This window comes from Nilaparvata lugens, chromosome 4 (genome assembly GCF_014356525.2).
Source record: "Nilaparvata lugens isolate BPH chromosome 4, ASM1435652v1, whole genome shotgun sequence".
In the NCBI taxonomy this organism is placed as follows: domain Eukaryota; kingdom Metazoa; phylum Arthropoda; class Insecta; order Hemiptera; family Delphacidae; genus Nilaparvata; species Nilaparvata lugens.
Window position 1 is genome coordinate 180,595 of NC_052507.1, and position 20,469 is coordinate 201,063.

General features: G+C 33.7%; 1 protein-coding gene and 1 long non-coding RNA gene across 2 annotated transcripts; one reads left to right on the top strand and one right to left on the bottom strand.

Annotated features, from left to right (window-relative positions):
- The first annotated feature begins 419 nt into the window (after window positions 1-419).
- On the top strand, window positions 420-2,244 carry LOC120350755. Its single transcript, XR_005571016.1, has 2 exons — window positions 420-674; window positions 1,903-2,244. It is a non-coding gene; the product is annotated as an uncharacterized LOC120350755 (long non-coding RNA).
- A 5,915-nt stretch (window positions 2,245-8,159) lies between these two features.
- On the bottom strand, window positions 8,160-18,849 carry LOC120350756. The gene is made up of 5 exons (XM_039425470.1): window positions 18,670-18,849; window positions 17,766-17,886; window positions 14,087-14,317; window positions 12,880-13,015; window positions 8,160-8,453 (listed from the first exon to the last, which is right to left on the bottom strand). The coding sequence occupies exons 1-5, from the start codon at window positions 18,769-18,771 to the stop codon at window positions 8,225-8,227; spliced, it is 819 nt and encodes a 272-aa protein (XP_039281404.1). The 5' UTR covers window positions 18,772-18,849; the 3' UTR covers window positions 8,160-8,224.
- Window positions 18,850-20,469: the final 1,620 nt, after the last annotated feature.

Genomic DNA, 20,469 nt, shown 5'->3' on the forward strand with positions numbered 1-20,469 from the left:
GCCTTATATCCTCATTTCCAATGTGGTCCCGGCGGTCTATTTGTATTTATTGTATTTTGTATAATAGATAGATGTATATTATTGTATAGTTGACTTAGGTCTTATCCTTCTATTCATTCATTTTGGCGCATTTATTTTATTTGCCTAATATTATACATGTTTCATTTTTATTCTCTAATATCATTGTTTATTGTAATTAAGTAGAGATGTATATAGTTGATATACGTTGTCAAATTATTGTTTCAGATAATGAGATTTCAGATTCCTTTTCATAGATAGAGAGGTACATTATAATACCTTCTATAGAGAGAAGCCTTCTGGGACTAACACCAAACGGATCTCATGACCGAGACTTCTGGAAGCGACTGACTCAAACTATATATTCTTTGTTCAATTAAATTGTTACAGTAATGTGTTTTTCCAGTTAAACTAATGAGATTTTTGTTCAGATAAGGAGGTTTCAGCTTCTTTCTCATAATAATTTATTCATTCAGGATGATTATCTATATAGCTTCTATATAGAGAAGCCTTTTGGGACTAACACCAAATGGAGCTCATGATCGAAGTAGACTCCTGGAAGCTAATGACCTGAAACGCCAACCCCACCACAGTGGGAAAAGTATGAAGTTCAAGACGAAATTTTGGCTACCGGTTCGCTACTTCATGGTTCAAAGGTTAGTGGAGAATTCTCTTTATCTTCAAGTTTAAAATTTGAATTTTTAAATTTACTTTGATTATTTTAAATCTTTAGTTTAATCTCATTAAAATTTTAAATCCAATTCCTAGTTTGGATTTCAATTTTGAAATTCACATTGATCCTTTCAAATCTATAGTTTAAATTATTCTGATAGTATTCAAGTAATTCAAAGAAGATTTTTGTATTTTTACAACCAAAGCTTGACAAACTAGAATTATAAATCTTTTGAATGTGGCAATTTCAAAAACTTGACAAAGTTGAAATTTTATAATAAACTTAGGCTCAACTCACACTTACGCGACTCAGGTCGAGAAGAGACTCGACTCTAGTCGAGATCATGTATTTTCAAATGGTGACAGTTACGGAGACTAGAATCGACTGGTCTGAGTGTCAACGTTTAGAAAAACATTCTCTCGACTAGAGTCGAGTCTCTTCTCGACCTGAGTCGCGTAAGTGTGAGTTGAGCCTAAGTTATTATAAAATTTCAACTTTGTCAAGTTTTTGAAATTGCCACATTCAAAAGATTTATAATTCTAGTTTGTCAAGCTTTGGTTGTAAAAATACAAAAATCTTCTTCTATAAGCAAGACTGTACAGATTAGGTTATTAGGCAAGCACTTGGTGTGTGGTTTTTCAAGCCTTTTTTGTTTCACTATAAAATTGAAAATTGAAGTACAGAGTAGAATAGAGTCAATAACCAAAATTGGATCAATATACAAAGTTATTCATATACATTTCTGATTTCTTGAAAATTACAAACAGAATATTGAAAACAGCAAAAAATGGATCAATTTACAAAGTTATTGATATATTAATGTTGCTTTCCATGACGAAACGCTATAGCCTATGATAAATTTGTTGTAATTTAGACACTGTGTTACACTTTTAAATATGTGAAAAACAGTTACTTTTCTTGGCGAATTGAGGTATGCATTTCACTCCTGAGGAGGAGCTACATCAGTGGCTCCTCCTCAGAAGTGAAATTCATACCTCAATTCGGCAAGAAAAGTAAGTGTTATTCAAATATTCACAAATGTAAAACAGTGTCTAAGCTAGAACAAAGCTATTAATATATATTTCTGATTTCTTAGAAGTTTTTATGCGTTGTAAGTGTATTTCTAAGTTTTTTTTTGCATACATCACTCATGGTCTGTCGACCGTCTGAGTTCTTGAGGTTGGTAGCCTTCTCTGACAGGCTTCTCCCAGTATTCTAGTGGTGGCAGCTCTCTTTTGGAAGTTGAACGTCGGTGGCAGTCTTCTCATCCTATATTCATTTGCAAACGGAACTTCTAAGTTGTTTAATCTTATTGGGACGTACACATAATGCCTATTTGTGAAGACAACATGTATGGACTTGCTTTCATTCAACTTAATCCGCCAGGTTCTAGTCCAATTTTCTTGATGGCTTCTTGTGCTTTACTTGTAGCTTCCTCATTAGATATAATTTTGCAGAAGTCCAGTTGAATATTCATATACATTTTTGCCTGTTATCAAATTTATTCAATTTAACTATTATAAATTTTGTTCCTTCCAGTTGTAAGTAAGTTTTTCCAACTGAGTCATTTGTCCATTGTAATCACCTTCTGGTGGAACGGATTAGCTGAAAATAAATTTGAGAAGGCCAACTTTGTAAACATAGTTAAGTTTTAGTTTGTAAGTGAATTATTTGTAACTTTGTACCCTACAATAAGCTTAGCCCTGGCTGGTTAAGGCCCGCCGCAAAGTAGATCCACGCTAATCCACGAAAAGCAACCCACGCCGTGGGATGTTTTGTAAACCATTGCTAGGCTTCTCTAGACATCTGTGTAATGATAATAATACATGCAATGGATAATCCACTTGTCAGCTGATTGATTATGAATAATGTTGTCGAAATTATTAATACTAGTTACTTCAATTCAACAATCCAACGCCTTACTGATTCTATAATCATACTAAGATTTATTCTTCTAATGATAAAATATTAATACTAATTTCAATCGTTTAGCCACAGGTCAATGCTCTAATTAGTAAAGAATCCATAGCTTAGCTCATGTTGTCAAAAATTTTAATCCTATAATTTCATCAAATTGACAAGTCAAAGCCTAACTGATTCTCTTACCTCTAAAATGAATTACTTGATAATTAATTCATTGAAGAAATATTAGGCTCATACTTATTAACTTGTTAATACTGACTTGTAATACAGACTCCAGCTGTTTAAAGTCTAGAACTTAGTCAAATCCCGAGCTCGGAAACGGCCCTTAGTCATTTTATATGGAAGGCTACACTAACATTAAATATAAATATCTATCATACAATTCGACTGAGCAAAATATATCGAAATAATATGTTTATACAATGTTATAATATGTTTATAATGTTTATAATATGTTACTAAATGGATTACATATGTACAGTGAATTGTAGATTAATAATTATATGAATCATCTCTTTTTCTTTTGAGTTTTTAAATTATTATGAATTCATTCTAGTTTTTCTGCTCTCTTAGTATTTCACTCTTAGTACTTCTTCTAATGGAAAATATTTTAATTTTAAGTTTTTGCAATGTATTGTATATGAAAATTTTTATATTTTTCACATTTGTAAAGTTTGTTTAATGATTTTGGCAATAAATATTTATTTCTTCCTTTCTTGTATTGTATAAAGGTCCCGTCTATAGACTGGTCGCACACTCCGGCATCAGATCCTTTGCAGGTGTGAGAAATGCCTACATAGAAGTGTGTGCCTTAGTAGCGTGCGCTGATAGGACGATCGAGTCCTGTGGACATAGACCGTCGTTCGAGAACGTCTCCTCCCGTACACAGATCAAGAACGTTAACATCCACACGGAGTCCCTCAACATTACCACACCGTTTGTCAGTACGCTCGACTCTAATATCCATCCTCTAATGGGGAACGAGTTGTCGTTCATTGAGTCGATTGATAAGTTCCGGGGGTATATACAGAAGACCTACTTGTTCCTGGAGAAACCCAAAGATGATTTGATTACGTTTGGGGTGTATAAACTGTGATGAAGACTGATCCAACATGTGATGTACTTAGTTTTGTATGAGATTTTTATAGTTTTAGACCCGATTTCTAGATAATTTATCAAATCTTAGGTTGGGCGTACACCGGTTAGTCAAGATAAGACTAGTCACGTTTAGTCACAATACTTCACATAGTTGCTTATAAATAATTTAAGGAATTGGCATTAGAATAACCTATTTAGAATATTGAAAACACGGTTTTTGTCAAAAAATATCACTTATTTATTATAAATTAACATTTGACAGCATCCCAGTGTTTTTATTATGGATTTATATCACGATATCTCACCAGCAACTGTATCTGAAGTTAGTCTAATGCAATGACTAATCAGTGTGAGTTGCGTCATAAGCAACAATGTGAAATATTGTGTCTAAACGTGCATGATCATGTCTTGTCTTGTCGTGACTAACTGGTGTGTGCCTAGCCTAATAAACCATCAAATTTATATGTTTAATGGTCCATCAGATTTAATAAGTATCCTAGAAACCGGCCATTAAAATAATATTGTTCCTCCAATTTACCACTAAACTAGTACTTGATAATCTGATCTATGTTTTAAGAGATGTAGAACTGTTCATGTAGTGCTAATACAATACTGTGTCTTATTAGTTATTTTCTATTTACTTGAATAGTTTCATTTCTTTAAAATATGGCTAAGTCGGGGACGGTCGGCACTGTTAAACTTCTCCCTCCATGGTTGGACTCTCAACTCAGGAATAGAGAGTACAATAGAAGGTAGACTCAACTTGCTACGCTCATTTAATTGAATATATTATTTTAAATTAGGGATAGAAACAGTTCTGGACGATTACCTGCTGTTCATCCCGAATTTTTTAATTAATTACTGTCAATAAATGACTGAAACAATATCTGTGCTTCAATGCATTTTGTTGTCCTTTATGGGGAAAAGTTTTATTTTTATACAGTAAAGACCAATAATCTGGACACTAATATACACTAATTGGCAGTTGTGTCATGTTTAGGATAGAACTCAACTCTGCACAAGCAGATTTGGGTTCAAAGCAAATCAGAATAGCTGGTGCAAGCTACAGTCGTATTTATTGTGCTGTGTTTAAACCACAAGCTGATCCAATATAAGTTTAAACTTATTCTGTGCTTATCCTGACAATTTATTGTGTTTTTGAAATTGTTATATATATTGTAATAGCTTCATTGTTTTGAGGAATGATGATTAAGCGATATCTTTTCCTCGATTTTTCTAGTTTTATTTATACAATAAAAAATGATAATATTGGCATGGCTTTTATTCGTGGAGAGTCCCTGACGGAAATTCCACTTCGCCTGAGTAGCGAAGTACATAATTAAAGCCATCAATGGGCCTCACGACTGTAATATATCAGCCAGGACCGAGAATTCTACGTGCTCATCCGATACAATGAATTATTCAAGTGGAACAAGACACAGTATTTTATAATTTTCATTAGTACCTAATAATTTGTTCAAAGAAATGTGTACAAAAGGAACAAATGATTACTAATAAGTCATTAATGTTACCTGTAATTTTTATTAATGTGTTGATATGTTTTAATGTTTGAGTCAAGTCAACTTTACTAAGGACTGTTTGTGTAAATTCAGACCTCATCTGAACAGCAACCTGTTTGTACTAAGATCTATTTTATTATATTTTTATATCATATTTAACAGTAAAGGCGATACATTAATTGAATCTAAGCAGTGATTGAAGAAATGGTTGAAAAAAGTAAAGAATTAGAACGAATATGGTTGTGGTTTATGCCACTAGCTTTTCCGATTGAGTTCACACTAAAGGAACTTAAATTAAATTTCATGAATGACCGATTTTATGAATATTTTGATACTATTATTGTCCACTAACAATTCCTAACATTCACATTTGCTCAAATACAAGTGATATTCGTTATTTTTCAAAAGTATTGTAATCAAATATAACTAGTTAATGTTGAAAATATCAAATGTGATTTTAGATCAAATTCTGCAGAATTCAATGGTAAATGTATTCCACTATTATAAAAAATTATCGAGCAGAATAATGAATAATATTGTAACTAGTCTGTAAAATGATCGACTGAATAATGTTTAATGTTAGATTGAATATTTTTTTACAACTGACAAGAAAAATGGAGAACTAGTAGTTTGCAATAAATTATACACTATTCAAAAAACGTTGAGTCGATTCAATTATTCCATCTACTCATTTTTGTATAGGCCAACTAAGGACCACAGTAATTCACCATTAACCATTATTATTTACGTTGGTCTCCCGCTTTTGCCTCCAATATTCTTTCATCCTCGCACTCTGAGCGATTTGTCTTTCTAACGACCAACTTTCAATTCCTGGTTCTTCTGGGAAAACATCAATTTTAAGCTGATTCCGTAGCCCTGCTCTGATTAGTAAATCTGCCTCTGTTATATTTAATTTTTTTATCCTTCTTAGGTTCTATAAACCAGTTCGATTTGGATCTCCCACTTATTTTCTTGAATATTTTATTTGTTTGTCAACTCATTTCATTCCAGATGATATTTGTTGTAAATGAGTTGATAATGTGAAACTTCTCCATAATTGGATTGGAAAAACACAGTTTTAATTTTGTCACAATCATTAAATTTGTTGATAGGACTGTAGTTTCGTGTTGGAAACTAACACATCTTCTGCTGCTTTCAACACGAAACTGAAGTATTGTCAACATATTAAATAAATGTGGATGTGACAAAATTTAAACTGTGATTATTCATTTCAATATACCTGAATGTTTCTTCAACAGTAGAACAGTAAATTCATTTGTACAAGAAAAAATCTTCCCTCCATTCACAGATCAGAGAAATCACTCATCTCCAAATGCTTATAAATCAAGAATAGGAGAGAATTTCGCCAATGAGATGACATATTACTGTTCCTCTCGTCAAGTACTATCATTCCTGAGAGATTGAGCGATTTTAGTTTTCAACCATTTTTGCAAAAATCCAATATGTTATTCATGGATTTCATAAAAAATACAAATCTCCCAGATTTGGTTGATATTCGGGCTATGGAAAGAGGTTGACCTAACAAGTGTCGTGCTGTAATATGAGACGTTTCGCTAAAATACAGGGTGAGTTATTCACTCAACCAGAATATTATCTTAATAACTCTGTTTATATTACACGATTCTAATAAATAATTGAAGAGTTTCAATACATGGTTGTATCTCTTTCAAGAGTTTTATACTATAGTGAGGTTCACATTATAATGGCAGTATTTGATTAAGGCTGCAAAGGCTAAAATAAACTTTCTACTCGTGACATTTTTCAAAGTTTTTTCATTTGTATATCATCAAGCTATCAAAATGAAAAAGTTTTCTCAGGAAAACATTTTTTCCGATAATTACTTTTTGAGATATGAGCACCTGAAGTTTGAATTTTTGGGACAGAACATTTCAAATTCGGTAAGAGATAAATCCATGAGATTAAGAGGATTGATTCTTCATGGTATTGATGATCTAGTAAAACAAAAAAAAATTCTGAAAATTTCAATTTTTGAAAAAGTTATTCAATTTACCAAAAATAACTCAACTAATAGATATTTGTGCAACTAGTGCGCAAAGTGACAGTTTGCTGCACCGAAAGAAACGTTTACGCCCGAGCCGTAGGCGAGGGCGGAATGGCTTCTTGAGTGCAGCAGAGGAACTTTGCGCACGTATTTCACATAAAATTTTTCCTACAGTTACCATTGAATATGAAAAGTGGGTAATTATGGGTAAAATTCCCTGAAATCCATCAAATGTTTGTGTGTGTGATGCTGTTATTAATAACAACCTTAATTCATTTAAAAATTAATAATTTAATTGAAGTTGAAAAATCTCAGCCAAAGTTCTCATTTTTATTCATTCAAGAATCAGAAAAAATACAGATAGAACAAAAAATTCGAATTCAAAATGCACGCCAACAGCTGATTGGGATAGCTGCAAGATGGCTGAACCGACAAGCGCGCTAACTAGCGGGAAGAATCGTACCTAAGTTTGTTTCATCCAGCTAAAAAGTACTGAAACAGGATTCAGAAATTTAGACTTTTGCTCAAATTACCGAGCAAAATGCTCAAAGTAAACTGAAAAAATTTTGTTTTACTAGATCAACAATACCATGAAGAATCTATCCTCTAAATCTCATGGATTTATCTCTTACCGAATTTGAAATGTTCTGTCCCAAAAATTTAATCTTTAGGCGCTCGTATCTCAAAAAGTAATGATCAGAAAAAAACATTTTTCCTGAGAAAACTTTTTCATATTGAAAGCTTTATGATATACAAATCGAAAAACTTTGAAAAATAATATCACGAGTAGAAAGTTTATCTTTAGCCTTTGCACAGCCTTAACAAAGTAAAGTAGATAAGTTTTCTATTGTATTCTATTCTGACATTGGTTTCAAACCCATGGGTTCAAAGAAAAACTAGCCAATTGTTACTAGGTAACTATAAAATAATATTTATTTACAAAATTACAACACACTAAACAGATCCTTCTCACACCACTGCCGCCTCCGTTATTTCAGAGTGACTACTTTTGTTTTTCAATTGTTGCATGAGGTAGGGTATTTTCTCGCCGTCCAAGAGGTTATTCCAGATAGACTGCGTGACTGCAACGACAGAATATCCCATCGCTTCCAGCACTCTCATTTTCACATTCTCTTGGCCTTTCACTCGCTCTGTGTTCACTGTGTAGCTGGTGGGTCCCAGATACAGTATGGTGATTCTGAAACAGATAATAATATTTGTCTTCAGTTTTGTTTTCCATTTTTCTTCAATCCTTTTTATTTATTAGCTCTTAAATTAGAAGTTTACACTATTATAACAGGTGCTTTGTCAAGTTTATGACCAATTAATAAGTTCAAGTAATAACATGGAGAAACAATAGCCTAAGTAGATATCCCATGGTATCCCATGTAGCAACTTTTACTGTTATCTCAAGCCGATTACTGTTGATTATTGTCGAATTTTACTGTATTGTTGGGGTGAGAGTGTATGAACGGCACAATATGAGAGACTACCAGTGTCACACAGCTTCACGGGAAAGAATTACATGAACTATCGGCTTGAGATAACAGTAAAAGTTGCGACATAAACGTCCTATACCATGGGATATCTACTTATGCTATTGTTTCTCTATGGTAATAATGACCAATTTGATTACATATACATAATAAAGGTGATGTTTTGTCAGCTATGCTGTTCAACTTAAGCCTGGAAAAAGTAATGAGAGGAATAGTAATAAATCCAAGAGGAACGATAATGAACAGAATGTTGCAGTACATGGCCTATGCGGATGACGTAGTCTTGATTGCAAGAAACATCCAAACTCTAAAAGATGCTTCAAACAGCTCGATGACGGATCAACAGAAATGGGACTCTCAATTAATGAGAGTAAAACAAAGTATCTGGCAAGCAGCAGAGCTCGTCAGATTGGCGACAGATTCATAGAGTGCAATAATTACACATTCGAAAGAGTGGAAAGCTTCAAATATCTTGGTTCTATTATCACAGAAGATAACGATGTTGAAGTTGATATAAAAGCAAAAATAGCGGCAGGAAATCGATGTTATTATGCATTTAGCCAATACTTGAGATCCAAAACACTGTCAAGGAAAATTAAACAACAAATCTATGAAACTGTTATAAAGCCAGTTGTGTTATACGGGGCAGAAACCTGGGTTTTGAAAAAGAAGGATGAAGACCTACTGATTATATGGGAACGGAAGATTCTGAGAAGAATATACGGTCCAGTATGTATTGATGGAGAATGGAGACTTCGTTCGAATCAAGAGCTGCGTGACCTGTACAGAAAACTACCTATTGTACATGAGATCAAAGTGAGACGCTTGAGCTGGTTGGGTCATGTAGAAAGAATGAGCGCTGAAAGAGCCGTTAAAAAAGTTTTCAGAGAAAACCCAGGCGGAAGAAGGTGGCTGGAGGATGTGGAAGATGATCTCCGGAAAAAAGGCGTTAGGGGATGGAGACGCAAGACTGCCGACAGAGAGGAGTGGAGAGGCATTCTTGAGGAGGCCAAGGCCCTGGATGGACTGTAGTGCCATGGAGTAAGTAAGTATACATAATAACATACATTTTTTATAGTCAGATTCAGTTAAATTATTTAATTTATTCAATGAGTGGTGATAAAAATCAAGTGTAAAACGCAACTATAATCTGGTGTTTTAATCCTTCTAAATTCAAAATTTTTAGCTCATATACATTTTTGGACACAAATTGCATTTGAACTTTCAGCAGTGAGAACATAACGTCCTATTTCTTGGACATGTTATTCAGTATCAAAATTTGGGGATAGAATAGTTTTGGGCAGTGCCTGTTATTCTTTCCCTCCCAATCATATTTATATGATTTTTAATTGTATCCACGAATGAATAAATAAAAAAAAAACTCAGCATTCCCTATGAATAACATGAATGATTCTCATTAAATCAATGCTGAACGTTTGAAGTGAATCTTACTATAAACAAAGCGAAAACATGCATTAATTTATTATTATTATTTTTTCATGCTAACATCAAGAGAAATAAGTTTTCAGTAGAGATGTGAATTCGATTCAACATAATGAAGAGGATTGACAATTATTGGTCATGACCTTGTTCTTTACAAACTCAAATTCATGAAAGGAAAATGATACTGTAAATATAAATAAAAAAAAAATCTGGTGTGGCGCACTCACAACTTTCCTTGCCGTTATGAAAATTGATAACCTGACGCTAGTGTTTCCGCGCATCTCGAGTCTACTATTCAAAGATCTAAGCCAGCTGGTGACAGGACTATAACGCTGGAGACACACGAGATCTGCTATCTCTTCATAGTGAATGATTTAATAGAATCAACAGTTGCCAACAGTTTGCAATTGAAATAATAACATTTTCTCGAATTTCGAGCTTATTTTAAATTTTAGGTGAAAATGTTACTGAACATTAATTGTAAAGATTTTAATGTTCAATCTTTTCCATTTGGAATTTTTTGTTTAAATTGTATCTGAAGCCTGATAATTGGGAATCTAAAATCAAACTTTGCATAGATGGGGCGGAGCTCCTGGAATTTTACAGATATGGGACTTGTGGCAGTTGATAGAGCTTATCGATGACTATTCAAGGTATGAATTTGATCAAAATCGTTGAAGCCGTTTTCGAGAAAATTGCAAAAAACCCTGTTTTTGACAACATTTTCGCCATTTTAGCCGCCATTTTGAATCGCATCAGATCGAAATTGTTCGTGTCGGATACTTATATCGTAAGGACCTCAAGTTCCAAATTTCAAGTCATTCCGTTGATTGGGAGATGAGATATCGTGTACACAGACGCACATACACTCATACACACACACACACACACACACACACACACACACACACACACACACACACACACACACACACACACACACACACACACACACACACACACACACACACACACACACACACACACACACACACATACAGACCAATACCCAAAAACCACTTTTTTGGACTCAGGGGACCTTGAAACGTATAGAAATTTAGAAATTGGGGTACCTTAATTTTTTTCGGAAAGCAATACTTTCCTTACCTATGGTAATAGGGCAAGGAAAGTAATATACATCTGAGTGCCCTTTTCAAATTATTCCGTCACTACATGTTTCGGCTACTAATGCCATTTTCAAGTATTGACGGAATAATTTAAAAAGGGTACTCAAATGTATATTTTTATTTATATTTAAAAGTACCGTAGTCCTAAAGAAAAAATCTGGTGTGGTACACTCACACAACTTTCCTTGCTCATAAATTTGAAACTACGATCAGACTTTTGTATATGTGTATAAATATAATTGTTTTCAGAGTACTTTTTCCTTTGTGTAAATTGTGAATTTCGATGATTATTATTTTAGTCGTCATTTTTTTAAAGTCGTCAAAACAGCTGTTCTACAGATGAAATATCTCAACTATGTGTTCTTTTTATGAACTGCGCTACCTACCTACCTGATGCACGAGAAGGAGGTTACTAAGTCCATTTCTCAAGGATGGGGTGGACCCCCCATTAGTTTCCCAGTAAGGAGACTCATGCCAGTTGATAGAGCTGATAAATAACTATACAGAGTATGAGTTTGAAAAAAATCGGTCAAGTTATTTTGAGAAAATCGTGAAAAACATGGTTTTTTTAGTAATTATCCGCCATTTTTCACAAGAATATTACGGAGCTCCTGCAATTTTCCCAGAAATGAGACTCATGTCAGTTGATAGGGCTTATAAATAGCTATCCATGGTATAAATTTGAAGAAAATCGTTAGAGCCGTTTTCGATAAAACCGTGAAAACATGTTTTTTTAGTAATTATCCGCCATTTTGAATTCAATTTTATTGAATTTCTTATTGTCAGATCCTCATGGTATAAGGACCTTAAGTTTAAAATTTCAAGTCAATCGGTTGATTAGGAATGGAGTCGTTCTGTGAATATCGTGTTCACAGACATACACACATACACACACACACACACACACACACACACACACACACACACACACACACGACTCAGGGGACCTTTAAACTTATAGAAAACTTGAAATTAGGGTACCTTAATTTTTTTGGAAAGCAATACTTCCCTTACCTATGGTAATAGGGCAAGGAAAGTAAAAAAGACAAAATGATACTGTTATGGAATTTCTTTCCATTTTGTGGGTTGATTTCCATTTTCTTTTTCTGTTTCCATATTATCGAATAAATGAGTAATGATCACATAATCCACACCACATGCATTTTTCTAAACCAACACTTGTCATTCATGATTATCAATCCAATCGACGTTCATTATTGATTCATTTATTAATTGAATGAGGCAAACATACAATATTCAGGTCTGTTTGCACAAAACTATATTAAATTTTAACTGTGATTATTAATTAAGTGCTAATTAAAGACGTCTTCATCTCTTATGATTGATTCTCTTGACATTTAATCACCGTTAAAGTTCAATAGACTTGTCCAAACGGGCTCTGAAAAATAAAAAACAGGCAATCGTCCATCCAAGAGTCTTTGATTTTGAATTTTGTCTAATTAAAAATAAGTAATATCAACATTTACATTTACACCAAAGCATTCCACTTTAAACTTACACTGGTGAAATGTAAAATAAATGTGTAAATTAAACTTACATATTGCTATCTTCCGGTATGCGAGTAGCTAAGTCTTCCAGTTTCATTTCATCTGGTTTTGATCCCGTTTTTGATAATTCATCTGCAAAGTTGATGGCAGCAGCATATCCACCTTTACGCATTACTACTACATGATCTGGGAATAGAAAGAAATAGAAAATCATTAAGGCTAGAAACTCATAACCGACATGACAATATTTAATTTCGAATTGAAATACATGAGTATTGTTTAAATGACAAGCGTCCTCTCAAAGCAGCCAAACGGAATAGTTCTTTCTAGTGTAGAATCTTTAGTCACGAATAAGTAAGTATAGTTTGAGATAGTTTCATTGATGGCAAATTGACATGGGAGCCACATATCAGATATGTCAGTGTTAAACTGCCCAGAGTGGTATACTTGATGAGCCACGTCCCTGAGTCATATGCGATGACTGCATATTTTGCGTTCTTCCAAAGTATTATTTCATATGGGCTTCTATTCTGGGAAAATAGCGCACATGTGCAGGATCTTCTATTGATTCAGATAAAAGTTTAGGATTATAACAAACTCTTGACAGATTGGCTCAATGCAAACCATTATTTGTTGAATCAAGATTATTGACCATAATAAACCTTTACATATCTACTGTTCTCATATATACTAAAAACAACCGGTCTAAACATAACCTAAGAAGAAATATTCACTGATATAACACTAGGAGAAACAGGCATATCGATGTAGAATAATGTGAATATCTTCTGAACAGTTTGAGATATCGATGTGCGGTTTCCACCATTCATTTTTTCATGAAATTTTGTATCGAAATCATTTAAAAAAATAAAGTTGCATTAAATATGGCGGACCAGGTTTTTAAAGTCATAGTAAAGTAGTATTTTCAATTTGATTAGGATCCCCAATCACATCCACCATCAAATTACCTTTGTGTATGAGATATTGAGCCGTTCTCGGACTTTTCACCCACTCTGTATAGCTCACCTACAATGAACAAATTATGTTGCTATAATGTAATGTTTTGCTTGAAAATTTCAACTGTTATTGTTAATATAATGCAGTTCACAGAACTCATTCCCCATACCCAGACTTGTTGTCTTTGAGGGGAATATTCACTATGCATATATTGTCTCTGCTGCTGTATTTTTTCTTGTGTGAATAGAGATTATTTGAATTTGAATTTTGTTGTGAATGTTTTCTATTGAATTGACTGACCAACGAAATGCCCCAGCCTGGAATACACCGACGAGCACACATAGGACCGCCCCGACAGTGCCGTCTGCAGAGCGCCCAACAGAGGCAGGTCAACATCTTTGTGCCGCTCTTTCTGGGCAGCAATCAGCATGTCCAACATGTCAGCTGTGGGCAAATTGCCGCTGTAACTCGGGCAAAGTGTGGAGACGGCTTGGTAGAGCTCTAGCACTTCGATACCATCCACTCCGAAATCTAGACGAACAAAAGAATATAAACTATAGTGAAGTCCACGTAATAATTGCAGTATTTTATTAGCATAAATATTAATCTTAGCATTAATATTTGATTAGCATTAGCATCAATAGTGATTAGGTTTTTGATTGCAGTATTAGGTTTTTGATTTTGTATTAGGTTTTTGATTTTGTATTTGATTAGCATAAATATTTGATTAGCATTAGCATCAATAGTGAGTAGGTTTTGTATTCAAATTCTTCAAATAAGTGCAATATTTCCAAAGTTTTTAATATATTGTGAAACATTTTGTGATTCTTTTAGAGTATAACATCAACCTTCGAAATTTTCAAATCATTACTCCTGGACCGAAATCAAGTGACGAAGCAGTGTGTGATTACATGGACAACATTAACACTTTATCAAAATTTTTGGAGAGAAATAGTACAGGCTCAGCCTAGTTTTTCCTCCAATGTCATAAATGTATTATGATTATAGTGTTCTATACAATAAAATAAATAATAAATAAATAAATAAGCATTGGAGTTGCTATCCTTGTAACATCTTTTTGGAGAGAAATAGTACAGGCTCAGCCTAGTTTTTCCTCCAATGTCATAATGTATTATGATTATAGTGTTCTATACAATAAAATAAATAATAAATAAATAAATAAGCATTGGAGTTGCTATCCTTGTAACATCTTTTTGGAGAGAAATAGTACAGGCTCAGCCTAGTTTTTCCTCCAATGTCATAAATGTATTATGATTATAGTGTTCTATACAATAAAATAAATAATAAATAAATAAGCATTGGAGTTGCTATCCTTGTAACATCTTTGTAACATCTTTTTGGAGAGAAATAGTACAGGCTCAGCCTAGTTTTTCCTCCAATGTCATAAATGTATTATGATTATAGTGTTCTATACAATAAAATAAATAATAAATAAATAAATAAGCATTGGAGTTGCTATCCTTGTAACATCTTTGTAACATCTTTTTGGAGAGAAATAGTACAGGCTCAGCCTAGTTTTTCCTCCAATGTCATAATGTATTATGATTATAGTGTTCTATACAATAAAATAAATAATAAATAAATAAATAAGCATTGGAGTTGCTATCCTTGTAACATCTTTGTAACATCTTTTTGGAGTGAAATAGTACAGGCTCAGCCTAGTTTTTCCTCCAATGTCATAATGTATTATGATTATAGTGTTCTATACAATAAAATAAATAATAAAAAATAAATAAGCATTGGAGTTGCTATCCTTGTAACATCTTTGTAACATCTTTTTGGAGTGAAATAGTACAGGCTCAGCCTAGTTTTTCCTCCAATGTCATAAATGTATTATGATTATAGTGTTCTATACAATAAAATAAATAATAAATAAATAATAAGCATTGGAGTTGCTATCCTTGTAACATCTTTGTAACATCTTTTTGGAGAGAAATAGTACAGGCTCAGCCTAGTTTTTCCTCCAATGTCATAATGTATTATGATTATAGTGTTCTATACAATAAAATAAATATAAATAAATAAATAAGCATTGGAGTTGCTATCCTTGTACATCTTTGTAACATCTTTTTGGAGTGAAATAGTACAGGCTCAGCCTAGTTTTTCCTCCAATGTCATAATGTATTATGATTATAGTGTTCTATACAATAAAATAAATAATAAATAAATAAATAAGCATTGGAGTTGCTATCCTTGTAACATCTTTTTGGAGAGAAATAGTACAGGCTCAGCCTAGTTTTTCCTCCATGTCATAAATGTATTATGATTATAGTGTTCTATACAATAAAATAAATAATAATAAATAAATAAGCATTGGAGTTGCTATCCTTGTAACATCTTTGTAACATCTTTTTGGAGAGAAATAGTACAGGCTCAGCCTAGTTTTTCCTCCAATGTCATAATGTATTATGATTATAGTGTTCTATACAATAAAATAAATAATAAATAAATAACCATTGGAGTTGCTATCCTTGTAACATCTTTGTATCTTCTTCCTATAGTGAGATCCACGTTTTAATGGCAGTAATTGATTAACATTGGTGTTGCTATCCTTGTCTATCTTTCGACAAAGCAGATATTGCTATCCTTTCCCACCTCCTCACTGTTGCCAGTTTCTTAATAATGTAGAAATATAATTAATTAACAAAATATTTAATCTCGATTATGAAAGTATTTACTTAATAATGTAGAAATATAATTAATTCAATTTCAGTTATTTCCAAAAACATAATACATGAAAATGAAATACAATATACAACATATTTTGGAATCCCCCTACTAGACTATCCATCTGTGTGTAGGGGGGGGGGGGGAGTTCCACTTTATACATATAAGCTTAATCTGCTCATAGAAGTAAATAATAGAGAATACACTTATATTGTAGATGTATTATTATATTTTGATTATAAAATAGATAATACATTATAATATGCTTAATACATCGATTAATAGAATAAATAAAGAAGAGAAAACAATATTTTATTGAAGACCGCAGTGACAGGGATTCCAGAAATTTTCAGAAGAGAGAATGAAAAAAAGCATAAACCAGAAAGGCAAAACAGTCAAACCGGTTATATCAATGATAAAATAAATACCAATCTATTGTCTGGAAACGTTGAAGTTGTGTTGGTCACCAAGCATAACGAGATTGGAGTAGTTCTTCTGAAGCTTTCCAACCAATCTGGTACAGCCACCTGTCCACCCTCTTCCTAAACACTACCAAACTAAACGCCTCTGCTTCCCTAATCACCCCTGGCACATTTCTGTACAAGATATGGGCCAGGTATGAAGGATTTGTCAATTCAGAGCCGTGAGTCAGCTGACCTCCTCAGCTGAATTAACATGACCTCCATGGTTAAGTTGTAGGATGAGCAACCAACAAATCTTGGACACATGGGAAGAGCGGTGTGAAAAAAATTAGATTGGAGACACAGTAAATGTGACAGCCTCTCCAATAGGTTTCTCTCTCCCTAGAAAATTATGGGCCAGGCTCAATAGAATTAGGTCCGGATCGGTTGCAGCAGGCCAAAAACTCTGGCCAAGCTGTTATGCTTGGCCACGTTGGTCTTGCCATTCACACTGCAATGTGGGCATTTGTGGATGCTCGGCTGGCCACTCGCCTTCGCTCGACGAAAATCGGAGCGATGGCCAGTGAAGGCGAGCGCTGGCAAACCAACACTATCCACACTTTCGCGCTCGTTGTCAGCATTGGGCGAGAGTGTGGATGCGGCTTAAGGAATGTGGAAAGTTTGAGTGAAAGTATTTCACTGTAGCTGATTCACTTTCATTTGCTGATAAACTAGATAGCTGTTGATTCTCATCTATATCATTAATTAGACTGTGGTGTCGTCAAAATAGTTCAAAACGAATTAGCTGTTGATAGTTTGAAATAGCAGGACTAAGTCATTTGAAGGATAACAAAAGAAAGTTCTGTATTATATGATATCCGTTATCTTACCTCTCTTTAAAAATCTTCTCAGGAACCCCTCCTCGAATATTTGATTGAAGAATTCTGTGGGCCAACAATCCAGGGCACACAAGTTCAACGCTGTTTTAAACCATGGAATCTCTATTTTATTCTGAAAATTAAGTTATTTTATCAATCTCCAATCCAATAAAAATGTTTTCAATCAGTGTTGATCATCAAATTGATGAGAATAAAATACATTACGCATGCACAGTGAACTAACAAACACATCTAGTTTAATTATATTATCAACTTAACTTATTACTCGTATCTTTAGAATGTGAACACCACAAATAATCAATTGATGAAAATTGTGTTTTAGGTAATCTGAATAATACAGAGAATGGATAATATTTCAACACTATCTATTAAAGGAAACTGTAACTGTAAGAATAGGGGAAATTCATGATGGCCCTTTAGTGTAATCATAGAGAAAAAGATAGCATAAGTAGATATCCCATGGTATAGGGCGTTTATGTTCCAATTTTCTATGTTAAGCTGATAGTCCAAGTAGTTCTTTTTATGAAGCTATGTGACGCTGGTAGTCTCTCATACTGTGCCGTTCTTACACTCTCACCCGGCCAAAATATTAATACAGTAATAGACAGTAGTCGACAGTAATCGGCTTGAGTTAAAAATGAAGAAACATAATCACCCTATAACATGGGATATGTTCTTATGCTACATATTCTGTATGGTATAATAATTATAGTCGTATGATATTTTAATTTTGTACCACAGTTATATTGAATACGGGGTAGTATACAATATGACGATCGTACATAAACTGTTGCAATAAGATTTGTAACATGAAAAATACACGTCAATTAATTAAATTATAAAAATTGAATGACTCATAGTTCAATTTAGATTTATAATTTGATTGGTAACTTACGGTGAATTTATTCATCGATCGAATTAGAGTTTCTTTGTAGGTTTCAAAGCCTTCCGGTCGGTAATCGGCTATCGCCATACTCTCGATGAAAGTGAGCAGCATGCCCACAGACCATCTCTCCAACTGACTCGGGTCTTCCAGCACTTTCTCATTGACATAATCGATTATTCCTTTATGAAGATGGATCTGCTAAAAAAGGTTTTATTAATATGGAATAGCCCTAAAATGGTGAAATTGCCATAAAATAATAAAGTAATTATAGTTTGTGTAAAACAAGTTGAGACTTGGCCCTCCATCCCAAGAAATTACAGGGTTGACAAATCTTGTAAAAATGCAACTTTCTCAAATTTCCAATTCAACGTCAGAATTGGATGTTTAATATTATCATCCCCGATATCCTAGTAGTGCTAAGAAAATTTTCAGGATTGAAGGATGTAGTATAACAACATATGTTTTGAATTTGTTATTACTGTTACTAAGTCTCCAAACAAACTCATTCCAATTCGAAACCTATATAGTTCAATTTATTAAAAACCTTTCTAAAGGTATTAAATACTTATGTCGTGTTTACTCTCATTCCTATTACAATTTTAATAACTTGATATTGTAAAATGAATACAATACTGAAGCCAGACAATTTTAGTGTGGATCCAAACTTATCAACTGCAAGCAAGGAATGGACACATTGGCACAAAACTTTTCAGAACTTCATTACCAGTATCGCACCACAATCATCAGACTCTGAAAAGCTCAAAACACTTATCAACTTCATCTCTCCAGATATTTATGAGTACATAAGCGAAAGTGGTACGTATACCGATGCTATATCTACTTTAAGGAGAACCTATGTAAAACCTGTAAATGAAATATTTTCAAGACAATAACTATCTGCACGTCAAAACAGCCTGATGAGACTATTGATCAATATCTTCATGCCTTAAAACTATTAAGTAAGGACTGTGAGTTTAAAGCTGTGACATCTGAATGAAATATGGATGATTATATTCGTGACACATTTTGCTGGAATGAAGTCTCCTACAATTCGCTAGCGTTTACTAGAGAATGTTGCATTAACACTAGAAGAGGCATATAGTCAAGCCAGATCCCTGGAGCTTGCATATGAACAATCATTAGCTTTCCAATCTTCATCTCAAACTAAATGCAACTTCTTCCCAAAATACTCAAGCAAGCGCAATCAGAATACTGATTCAACATCACATAATTTAAAAAACTGTTTATTAGCTGCTGCTAATGAAAAATGCTATTTTTGTGGTAATGTGAGACATCCCCGGTCAGCTGGCCCAGCTAAAAATACAATTTGTCATGATTGTGGAAAACAGGGGCACTTTGCTAAGGTCTGCAGGTCGAGTAAATTACAAACCAAACAATCAAAAAAATCTAAAGATATTATGAACTCTATTGACCTAGCAGCTTCGCCCGGAGGATTGAAAAAGAGTACAGTACAAGCCCTGGTTAATAGAAAATCTGTCTCTGCTTTGATAGATACAGGGAGTTCTCTGAGTTTTATAAACAATTCTACTGCTCTTAACCTAGGTCTTCCTATAAGACCAGGTAGGGGTACTGTATCAATGGCGACTACATCAATCATATCCAATATAACAGGGCAATGCTTAGTAGATCTTGTCATTCTTGATCACTGTTACAAACAAGCAAATCTTTCGGTCTTACCAGAGCTTTGTGCGGATATAATTGTTGGACATGATATTTTGAAAACCCATGAAAGTATTAAAGTAGTTTTTGGTGAAAAAAAGCCGCAGTTAACCGTGTGCAGCGTGGCAG